The sequence below is a fragment of the Juglans regia genome, chromosome 9 (assembly GCF_001411555.2).
Source record: "Juglans regia cultivar Chandler chromosome 9, Walnut 2.0, whole genome shotgun sequence".
Lineage (NCBI taxonomy): Eukaryota > Viridiplantae > Streptophyta > Magnoliopsida > Fagales > Juglandaceae > Juglans > Juglans regia.
This window is the reverse complement of record NC_049909.1, coordinates 17,859,350-17,870,756: the sequence shown is the minus strand read 5'-3', so window position 1 is coordinate 17,870,756 and position 11,407 is coordinate 17,859,350. Positions and strand designations below refer to the sequence as shown.

Here is an 11,407-nt window from a genome sequence, read left to right as displayed (position 1 = left end):
TTTAAGAGTTTACTTTCGTGGATCGAGCATTTCTCAAAACAGACCACTTCAACCTGTGCAATCACCTTGTCACCAACATTCTAATATACCTCAACTAATGTTTACCTCAAAGCTTTCTACATGCATACTCAGGTCCTGACTCCATTTTGGAGTAGAAATCAGGAACCCATTTGACAAATTGCGAAGAATCGAAGGCACTCCATTCTTACTAACTGGATTATGATATTGATATTGAACTTAAATTTCGAAGCAGTAGTGTGATATGTTATACCCTTTCTTCATATATATTAATATCCAAGAACCAGTAATGTATGTATTTACATTCAAAACTCACTAAGCAATACCAGCTTTTCCTTCCTGGTAGATTTTCTACATACATACTAAATGGAAGAATGATGCAGCCTGAAGGAGATTTGGTCCTTTCAGGTAACACCCAGCTGTACATCTAAGATGAGCACTTCCAAGCCTCTCTGAATAAACAAGAAAAATTTAAGAAACTTGTTTCAACAACTAGATATCAACTTAAGGCTTTCAAAGGTTCTGCACACAGATAAGAAGAATAAATTACATGAATATTATTTTGGATCATTAGGCAAGTGTAACTTTAGGCTCATTAACAATGTGTATAACACACCACAAACCACCATGCAGACAAAAAACTGTTACATCAGGAGCAAATGAGACAAAATTTAACTGATAAATAAATGAAGTAGTACACATATTCTAGGGTTACAATTCTTTTCCGAACTTACGAAACAGGAGGTTATTTCAAGTTACCAGTAGATTGTTCCAACAAAATTATGCTTTGAAACCTATGGATTACTGCATTGATCATTAATCCCAGTGACACAAATATTCTGAAAAATTTCATCCTACAGCACTTGATTCTCAAAAGAAGGTCAGGGGAGTTTCTTTGACTGGGCTAATCGAGATTGAATTATGATGATGATAGAAAAAACATGGAACTTTTTAATTATTATAATATATTAAACTGAAAACCCTCCATGGACAAGTTCTTACCAGACATGTCAAGCTGACGTTAGAATATCCAACGCAACTTCCTTGAGGGAAGGCATTTTCTCCTGCTGATGCAGACATATAAATTTGTTCCCCACTTTTCTGAGGACTCTCCAGGGGCCAGGGTAGCACCTAATGCAAAATTTAAAAAAGAACAAATTTAATGTTGAATGTAGCAGTTAGAAGTAGAAACATCAAGTCACCCACAAGGTATAAATATAGAAATCCCACTATAAAAGGCTATGTAATATGGAGTCATTGGCTTTACAAGACCTGAAAAGGGTCCCTCCATTGCGTCCCTTAAAATTGTGAATGTAATATACAGTCTCCATCTTAGGAAAGAGGGTCGTGGAAAGTTTTGCCAGCTTCGGGTAGAAGAATGATGGATAATCTTCATTCATTCAAGGAAAATTGCCATCTGAGTAAAGCAAAAGAGGTACCATATTATCCCACAGATGAATCATACACTCTAGCCAGAAGGGCCTCAGAAAGTTTGGCCAGCCCAGGGTAGAGCATAAAGGCACCATATAATCCAGTAGATGGACCATCATGATTCTCAGGCTTCCTTACACTACAGGATGAACTTAGTTAATCAATCTTTGGTAAGTTTCAATGGGCACCCATCTGGTGCTATACATTCGCTCCAGCCACAAGTGTAGATTTTCAACAAAAACTATATTATTTTCTATTTCTGGATCCCGCTGGTGCTTTGGTAGACAAATGGGAGAGTGCCACTCATGGACAACAAGTGAGTTCAGTGCTGATTACTTTGGTAAAACCCAATATGATGATGTGAATAAAATATTTTTACCTAGCTTCTACCCTCTGCCACTTATTAAGTTCAAGATAAAATATGCATAAAGAACCATGTAAAATTGGCAAAGGATACACCCAGATCTTATACGGTCAAGTTCCCCATTGAAAATAATCAGCTTTCTAGCAGTGTTCTCAACAGCTTCTTTGTAAAGCTCTTCTACCACAAGCATTTCTGAAATGCAAGAGAATACCAGATATAGAACTTTTGGGGTGACACAAGAAAGATGGGATATTGAAGCTACCATTGACATTAAAATATGGATAGGCGACCAAGAACAGTTCATCCTCTAGCTTCACACGATCTGCCATTTTCACCTTTTCAAAGAAACCAAAATCCTCAAAAAATGACGGCTTTGTCAAATAGTCCAACTTAAAGGAGGTTCCTCCAAAGGTTGACTCTCTTGCAAATGTAACTTCATTGGCCTCCGGGAAAAACTGGAAATGTTTTTGGAAATGGTTGTATGAATAAATTAAACACTAGAATTAATAAGGGAAATAAGAACAACAACAAATAGTAAAATAAGAATTCACTTTTGTTTTGGACATTGAGACAATAAGGATCTGAACATGAATTTCATTATTGTCAAAATCAAACAAGATTAAGAGGACTCTGACATGAGCCAAATTTAGCCCATACCAATTATACCTATGGTGTTCATGATTTTCCCTAATATGGTTCCTTAGTTTGTATGTTTGAATGCTAATCTGAAACTGCAATAGAATCAATCATAAAGTTCATCAACAATATAATTCATGCCAGCAGCAACTAATATATATCATTTTTGCAGGACCAACATTTTTTCGTACTTTCTTAATATATATACACCTGTTTAATTTCATAATGATTCTAAAAAATGATGGTTGAAGAAATTAGCGATTTTGAAAAAAGCAATAGAGAGAAATTCAAACAAAATAATCAAGTAGTTTACTATTCTGGTCCTTGTGGCTTTCTCTGGATTTATGAAGCCATCACAAAATTCACGAATCAATTGCATGCTTCCAGTCATTTCTATTCCTCCTTCACCATCACCTGATAAATGCATTAAACATCATTTATGGGCAATACAAGTTATTAGAACTTAGGGGAAATAGAAGACAGATTGCAATGTAAGAAAAATACAAATAAAGAAAGAGAAACAAACAAAAATCACAAGGCATGGGGAGAGGACCTGGTACAGATTGAAGTCCAGCTGTTGGGAATTCAATCTCCTGAAACAGATACTTTTTGGTCACAAACTCTGATAATCCTACAACATACGTTGTACATGTAAGTTTTCAGTCGTACGGAATATCTAGTACTAACTCACCATCAACTGCTTGTTATCCTTCAAAGCCAAGTCAGTTGCTTTCCTGGCCTGTCAATTGTTACATGTACCAAATAAACAAATTTTAGTACTGCAGTGGCTACTATGAAAAAAATATAAAACCAAGGGAAAAATGGAAATAGATGGCATAAATAGATCCTAACTTCCCAACCAATCATGTGCAAGACTAACAGTGTATCAGGGAGGGAAGGAGAGAGTTGGAAGATCCAATCAAAGATTCCAAGAGGTTCCTATTGACTTTTTATTCCTTCTTCCATTTTTCGTTTAGTTTTGATCTACATATCATCAAGCTTGATTCATTCATTATGATGTAGTGTTAGTCTGGGAACATTCAGAGAAAATCTGGAATTAAAATGGCGCATCATCACCAGACACCCACATCATCTAAACATGGACGCCATAGGGTCCGCGAGAAAGTCCTAATTTGTTTTTTGTTTGCCCTTTTACTCGGGAAGAAAAAGAAGAATGAAAATACTTCAGTACCAATAAGATCAAGAATACACATATACATGCGAAAATGCAAAACAAAAGATTCCTAAATTCGAAACTCTAACTAAGGGCTGAACAGTATGATCGCACACTAAAAATTAGAAAACAATAAAGCACAGACAGCAGTATAAACTTACTTGGTCAAGAAGCTCAGGATAATCACTAGGGAATGGCACATCAACGTCGACTGAGGCATTGCGATCCCCAGAAAGCGACTTCGTAGCGAAAGAAAGGCTTCTGGACACCATGAATGCAGCGGCTCTTTGATGACCAATATTCGCATTATTATTGATTGGAAAGCTTCTACATTTAACAATCTACAGTTTTGGGTCAACACATCCTTTAGGAAATCAAAAGGTGGGTACAACAAATTCGAAAAAGCATTGCATGAGAAGTTTATCAAGAATGATCTATTTTAGTTTACTTTGTCTGCGATTTCGAAGAACCCAAACAGTGAGGAAGAGAATAGGGTGCGCAGAACTGAGAAAACTCACTCACCTTTGGAGTTGGAAGAGATGGGAAATTGATCGAAATGTTGGAAGCAATTGCAGCACTGGATAACGGCATTTTTGAACCACTGCTGCGAGAGAGAGAGAGAGAGAGAGAGAGAGAGAGGTGTCAGCAGGACTAGGATCTAAAGAATCAGTTGCGGTGCTTGTGTCAGGTTGCCATCTGTTATCTGTGGACATAAAACGCCAAAACAGAGGTATTCAGATTTTTTTATCGTTATTTTTCTAAATTTTAGAAAAATTTCCCCTCGAATTTCCATAAGTTAATTACTAATTACACTTTTAGAAAAAAAAAATTATTTATAAATTCGGTTTCTTCTCCTCTATTTTCCATAAAATAAGCACAGCGGTCTTGAAAAATATCAAATATAATTTTAGGGTAGAAAGAAAAAATCGAAAAACCAATTATATCAAACCGGTTTAATACCAATTAAGTCGGTTTCGATTCTTATCGGAACTTCAATTTTCGAATCAAAACAGTTTTGATAAGAATCGAAACCGACTAAAAATCGGTTCAATTTCAATTTTCATGATTTAAAAATCGAATGGTCCAAACCATACGGAAATATATATATTTTATTTCTTTTTATATTATATATATTATATGCTATATATATATATTACATATTATAAAATTAATATTAAATAAAATTTTAATATTATTATTTATTCTTCCTTCATCTAAACTTACTTTTAAACATGAATATTAATATTAAGTTATCCTTATTAAGTATTACATATATATATATATTATATTTTTTATAAGTATATTTTTACACATTTTGAAGTGATTTACATTTTTACACTGGTGGTTGCATTGGCAATTGTTTAAGTGTAATTTTTTTAAGATTTTGTTTATATTGACTAATTGTTTTTATATGCATGTTTTAGTCTTTAGCTGGTTTGGTTACGCAAAATCAAACTATCTAATCTCATCTCATCATTACAATTTTCTCAATCTTTCGCACAAAATATAATAAATAATTCAAAATTTTTAAATTTCAAAATAAAAATTATATTGTAACGATATTTTATTCAACTTTTAACAAGATATCTCATCTCATCTTATCTCAACTGCGTAACCAAATGAGGCCCTAGTTTTAACCCTTAGGAATGTTATTATGTGCAAATTTTAATAGGTTTTTCTAGACATTATTAAATGCATCTTTTAATTAAATTAATTAGTATATTTTGGCTAATTGATTTTAGCTTTTATTTTGGCTAGAAAAACCTACCAACCCAATAAAAAAGTCCAAAACCTAATCACACCTGTAAAACCGAATCGAAACCGAAAGTTCTGGTTATTTGGATGAACTAGTCGATTTCAATTATAAGAATTCTAAAACAAACTTAGACTAGTTCGATTCAAACCGAACTAGTCCAAACCGATTACACCCTTAAATAATTTTAAAACTTCAAGACTCTATTGAATTCTTTACTCGTATGTTTACAGAAAAAATTTAGAATTCCTTAAAAATGAAGTGATTGTAGAGGCGAACATAAGCTAAAATACTTTCTCCAAAAGTATCATAAAATATTTTTAGTGAAAATTTTAAGGCTAATTAAGTTATTAAGATGTCTGGATTATTTTAGGAACGAGTAGCCTATATTCATTGTTGAAAAATGTTAACGAAATTTAGCGTGACTTTAAAATTATTTTATCATAAAGTTAATCTCTCAATTATTTGTATATTTATTTTTTTATAAGCTTCAAACATATTTCAGTTCCCCTTGCAATTTACTTTTTGGGATGGTTATATACTTTTTTTTTAATTTACAAAAAGATACGAATAACGGCATATTTATTATCATTATTATTATTATTTTATTCACTTTATGGTTGTATGTATAATTATTCTTTTCATAGAATGTAAAAAAGATTGCCACTTGCCACAACTCCAATGCAAAATGAGTGAAAATGGGAAAGAAAAAAGAATGGAAAATGACATGATCAGATCAACCATATATTTGGAGCAATTATTCTAAATACCCCAACCAATTATTCTTTGTAATATATTTCAGTACTGAAAAGGAAAAGCGATCTTTTATATATATATATATATATATATATATTTTTTCAGTACAATAATTCCATATAATTTTTATTTTATTTTTTCAGTAATTATTGTCCAAACCATATTTATGCATCAATAATACAATTTTTACTTATAAATGTTACAAATAACGTCTCATGTAATCCTCCACAGTAGTGTAGTTCACCTCCGGATAAAGCTCAGAAGCTTCTCTTTCATCTTTTCCATTAATCTCGAAATTTGTTAGACATCCCTCGTAGCAAACATGGTAGTAATGCACTAATCCAACTTGCTCTGCATACTCTTGTCCTTTTGCATGCATATAAGGTTAACCAAGCAGAAAAAAATATCAATATTAATTAGGTCTACAAAAAAATAAATTAAAAAATAAAATTTAAAAATTGACGTATTTTAATATGATACTTTAAAAGAAAATGATTTTATATAGTTTTAGGATGTTTTAAGTCCCGTTCACAAAATTTGAAAAAACTGGATACATCTGATACTCATATGAAAAAATAATAATTTTTTAATAGTGGATCTCACTTTTTTCGAATAGAATATGCAAGACTTACATATTGTTACTGTATCTAGCATTACTGATCTACTTTAAATATATAAATCAAGTTACATATTTTTGAAAAATAATTTTTTATAGACCAAACATTTCTGGAAAGAAAATTTAAATAGGTACCACTGATTTCATTAATCTCACCTTCTAAGGAAGCTAGAAACTCTTGCTCGGATATGGAAGACTTGTGCAAGTCTTTGCCGATCAATTTCTCCCAAATCTCAACAACTTCTCTTTGAGATAGAATGTTTTTTGGGGGCCTGATGTATATTGTCTTGTTGAGAGCTCGAGGGTCGTCTATGGTTTTGATAGTGTACGTGGCAATATCATCTTCATCAACATAAATTGCTGGAAAATCACAATAATAATTTTCTTTTGTAATTAATATACAGGTAAATCTAAATAAATAAATAAATAAATACTAAAACCAATATATAGCAACAAGGGTCATGACTATTTTCTTAGAAAATCGCCTACATATTGAGGAAATAAATTGGTTAATTGACATTGTTTAACAAAGTAGATTTAAGAGAAGTGCTACAGATTTAGAGGGTTTGCATAAAAGTAAAATCATAAATTGACGTGATTTCGTATGATCCGTTAAATCTATTTACGATAAAAATAACTTTAACATTCTATATCAAGTCACGTCATTTTGTGATTAAAGTATTTCTTTTTAATAAATTGGTTAATTGACATTAAATAGATTAGAAACATCTTAGGCCCATAAAAAGGATCATGATCATGAATTATTTTTTGGAAAATTCACATCCAGAAGTTAATTAATCAAGCCTAGCAGCTGAGTAATTAGGTGAAATGAAGTGTACTAGTCCTACCTACTTTCATGAGACGTACTCTTCAAGGCAAAATTAAAGGTTGTCATGGAAAATACCTTTGGTGTTGCCATCTCCCAACAAGAACACTGAATCCCTAGAAGGAATGATCCTGCCTGGCTCGCACAGACCGCCAAGAAAGTAACCAGCAAAACAGTTTGCAGAAACATACGTGAAAGGAATGTTTGCTTCTTGGATGGCTTTCCTTACCACCATTTTGTCATCAAATGTCACTCTTCCAGGTTCTAATGCATGTTCCATTCTTGCAGGATCCGTCCCAAACTCAGAGGGCAGAAATCTCTACAAATATTATTACCAACTTCTCATATAAAACTAATAGAAATTAATTAACTAATTAACAAGATCAGTCTAGTGGTTGGTTATATTGCGAACATAGTAGTATATTAGAGGGGTAAAGTGTTATTTCCCCATTACAATAGAGCAAATCTTGAAACATATATATGCACATATATATATATATAGAGAGAGAGAGAGAGAGAGAGAGATCAAAGGGTGCTTTGTTTCTTTAACTTTTGAAATATGCAGAGACCATGCATGCATCAAGTGAGGAAATCAAGACAGAAGACATTAAGAACTCATCCTATTACCTTGACATTGCCAGCCTCTTTAATTGCATCAACAAGCTTAAGTTGGAGGAGAATTTGGTGACTGCGAATGTGAACCCCAGATATTGCACAGATAACAACATCAACTAATTTCACTGCATTGACAAGGCTCTGCTGGTCGCTAAAGGAACCTGACACAAGGTGAGCTCCTTGCTCCTTAAATGACAGAAGCATTTGAACTTTCTCAATGTCTACACCAATCTCAGGTCTGTAGAGGATGTATGTCTCATGTCCTTGAGCTAAACTAGCCTTTACCAACCTCTTACCCAGATACCCAGTTCCACCTACAATTAGCACTTTGCTCTTTTCCATCTCTCTCTCTCTCTCTCTCTCTCTCTCTCTCTCTCTCTGGTAGAGATATGTCCTCTACATGCGTGGCTTTATATAGCAGATGTTTTTGGTCTATATATATATGTAGCGTAGAGTAAGAATGTTTAAAAGTTATGCTTGGCACTAATATTTGTAGGTAACCTCATCTACAAATAAACTATTGCTTTGCCTTCAAAATCAAGGGATTTTCCAGATGTTATATGGATCCAACAACTGTAAAGAAAATAAATTGATAGAATAGAATCTTCTTTTTCTCATTTCCTAATATCATGGTTGGCTAATTTCCTAAAATCATGGTTGTTGATGTCGTGTTTCGCGTGCCTAGGTCATTCCACATTGGCAATGCTCGGACTCTTCCCTGCAAGGAGGAGGACGGGGGAGCTCGGGGCCGTGATACCTCAGAAGCTCAAATTAGTTGTGGAAGAAGAAGAAAGAATAGAGACTAGAATGAGATACTTCCGAGCCTTCTCCTGAGCCTTTGGGGATTCCTCCCCTCGCCATGGTGTTGACAATGGTTTGATCCGTGTGGTCCTGTCAATAACAACTAGCACTACTGCGTATTCAATAAGCTGATTATTTTCTAAAAGATCACATTATATTAGTCCTCATATTTAAAATACATAAAAATAACTCTTAAACCACAGCCATTTATAAGGATCCTCAATCCTAACACAACAGCTCAAATAAACTCCCTTGCAAGGGTGTTAGGTTTTTCCTCCAGACCGAGAAAATTGACCAGGGTATTGGTTGCTTCAGACCAAACCGACTGAATTTAATATATAAAGTTAATTTAAATAATTTTTCAAGTAGTTATATAAAGTTTTTGTCAAAAACTTGAAAAAAAGAAGAAAAATTATCCGCAACTAGACTAAACCAAAGCAGCCCGGTCTGGTCCAAAGGCCTCATCAGACCGGACTTTTGGTGGACTGAAAGAATCGGTCTCGTCTAAAATTATTCTCTAAAATCGACTAAACTGGACCAATTACACTCCTACTCCCTTAGATTGAGAAAACATATATAGTAACATACTTATCCCCTTGAAGGAGAGACAGAAGTAGCTCTAGTTTGTAATGTTGTAACATTGTGCATTGGAACAACTAACAAAATTATTTACTTCTTAACAAATCAACATGACCATGAAATAATGATATAAACATTCCACTGCCGCTATATTATCTATATATGACGAAAAGTCAATTCGGCCGGCTTGATCACAAAAATAGTGTAAATAAATAGATTTACGAATAAATTTTAAAATAAAATATAAAAATCAATACAACTTTAATTATCGATCTTTAAAATAAAGATAATATTAAAAATATATATTTAAATAATTTTATAATTTTATAATATTTTTTAAAATTTTTTTATTTTTTAAAATTTAATAAAATATCTTAACTCAAATATTCGACGTCTCGAAAATTCAATAAAATCCTATAAAACTTATTTGAATTAATACTGTTCAAACGAGTCATACGTATCTTTTTGGTTTAAATTTGCTTGTTATCTCCCATCATAATGGCAGGGTTTGATGTAAGTTGGTCACGTTGACTACTTTTTTGTTTTTATTTTTATTTTTGTTTGTTTTTATGGTGTGTATGAGAGTGAAAAAGAGAAAGAGAGAGCCATCAGGAAGTAAGGTGGGAATGCTTGATTGAGTTGCTATTTCAGGTATACTATATATTACAATTTTTTTTTTAATTTTTTTTTTATTTTTTTTAAATAATTAAATTCTTCTAATTATTATTCATATACTCCACATTTAATTAAAAAAAATTAGAAAAAAAGTGATGTATGGTATGTGAAGCTTATGAATAAATTTTTTCAAACTTATTTCTAGTACTAGGGTTTATGATCATCTCTAAATCCTAATTTCCACTACGAATTCTGTAGATTAGACCAAAAATCCATATATATAATTTATTGTTCTTTTTAATATCCCAAGTGCAGATGGAATCATGTGCTTGGTTGAGTCAAATCTATTTATACTTAAATTAAAGTGTTTGATGCCAAAAAATAAAATAAAATAAAGACGTACCCTATCATTCTCTTTAGAACAACTTTAGTGGTGTAATTACAACAGCAATATGTTTTGTGTCGATCGTCTGAATCGAATCAAAACAAGTTAATTTCATGTTTTGGTATGGCATACGGACTAAATTTCGATCCTTCAAGTTTTTTTTTTTTTCGAACTCTAATAAATGGAAGAAAAATAGATATATAAAATGAATTCTACGTATAATATTAAGAGTGAGACTACTTTGCCGCACCACTCTTATCGCTGAGTATATCATCTAGTATTTATTTTTTATATTTTTTTAATATATTTTAATATTTTTAAAAAATAAAAAATATATATTAATATATTAATATATTTAAAATCACTTTTTTAATTATTAAATAAAATAAAAAATTAACCAACAGCCAAATTGAGTGATCAAAATAAGGAGACAAAATAACTTTTTCCTAATATTTATACCTCTCGAATAATGTCAAGAGGAAGCCATTTTTGTTCTAGGCTTGCATTTTTGTAGGAAAGTAGCTTGACTTGCTATGTCAATAGAAAGCCTATATTAATAGGAAGCCATTGTTTCTTTCCATGCATTAAATGCAGGCATGTTTTGCAAGCAAAAAGTGAAACCTATGACTCTAGGTGCAAGTCTTGCTTTGTTTACCTAACTTTAAGTCTGAATCAAATTGAGACGAGTTAAGTTAAGTTAAATTAAATAATAATGAGTTAAGATAGTGTAATAAATTTTATATAATCTATATAAGATAAGTTTAGTTATTAAGATGAATTTAAATATATTTATAAAAAATTAAAAAATATTATAGATTTTGCATGTAAAGAGATGTTA

At 32.1% G+C, this 11,407-nt stretch overlaps 2 protein-coding genes across 2 annotated transcripts; both read right to left on the bottom strand.

The window, feature by feature from the left end:
• Positions 1–237: 237 nt before the first annotated feature.
• On the bottom strand, positions 238–4,287 carry LOC109014258 (protein LOW PSII ACCUMULATION 3, chloroplastic). Its single transcript, XM_018996650.2, has 10 exons — positions 4,146–4,287; positions 3,785–3,964; positions 3,141–3,188; positions 3,003–3,042; positions 2,763–2,863; positions 2,076–2,268; positions 1,907–2,005; positions 1,291–1,408; positions 1,021–1,149; positions 238–470 (listed from the first exon to the last, which is right to left on the bottom strand). Exons 1-9 carry the CDS (start codon positions 4,212–4,214, stop codon positions 1,029–1,031), a joined length of 969 nt encoding a protein of 322 aa, XP_018852195.1. The 5' UTR covers positions 4,215–4,287; the 3' UTR covers positions 238–470; positions 1,021–1,028.
• Positions 4,288–6,284: 1,997 nt separating this feature from the next.
• LOC109014289 (bifunctional pinoresinol-lariciresinol reductase-like) lies at positions 6,285–8,575 on the bottom strand. The gene is made up of 4 exons (XM_018996706.2): positions 8,202–8,575; positions 7,653–7,893; positions 6,905–7,108; positions 6,285–6,498 (listed from the first exon to the last, which is right to left on the bottom strand). Exons 1-4 carry the CDS (start codon positions 8,529–8,531, stop codon positions 6,332–6,334), a joined length of 942 nt encoding a protein of 313 aa, XP_018852251.1. The 5' UTR covers positions 8,532–8,575; the 3' UTR covers positions 6,285–6,331.
• Positions 8,576–11,407: the final 2,832 nt, after the last annotated feature.

Bases quoted from the DNA above. Each gene is read 5' to 3' on its own strand.
- LOC109014289 (XM_018996706.2), bottom strand. From the start codon at position 8,531: ATGGAAAAGAGCAAAGTGCTAATTGTAGGTGGAACTGGGTATCTGGGT. The intron at 7,894-8,201 runs GTAATAGGATGA...TAATATTTGTAG, and splicing joins AAGAGGCTGGCAATGTCAAG to AGATTTCTGCCCTCTGAGTT. The intron at 6,499-6,904 runs GTGAGATTAATG...TGCATGCAAAAG, and splicing joins GTTTCTAGCTTCCTTAGAAG to GACAAGAGTATGCAGAGCAA.
- LOC109014258 (XM_018996650.2), bottom strand. From the start codon at position 4,214: ATGCCGTTATCCAGTGCTGCAATTGCTTCCAACATTTCGATCAATTTC. The intron at 3,189-3,784 runs GTAAGTTTATAC...AACAATTGACAG, and splicing joins ATCCTGAGCTTCTTGACCAA to GCCAGGAAAGCAACTGACTT. The intron at 1,150-1,290 runs GTCTTGTAAAGC...ATTTTGCATTAG, and splicing joins AATGGAGGGACCCTTTTCAG to GTGCTACCCTGGCCCCTGGA.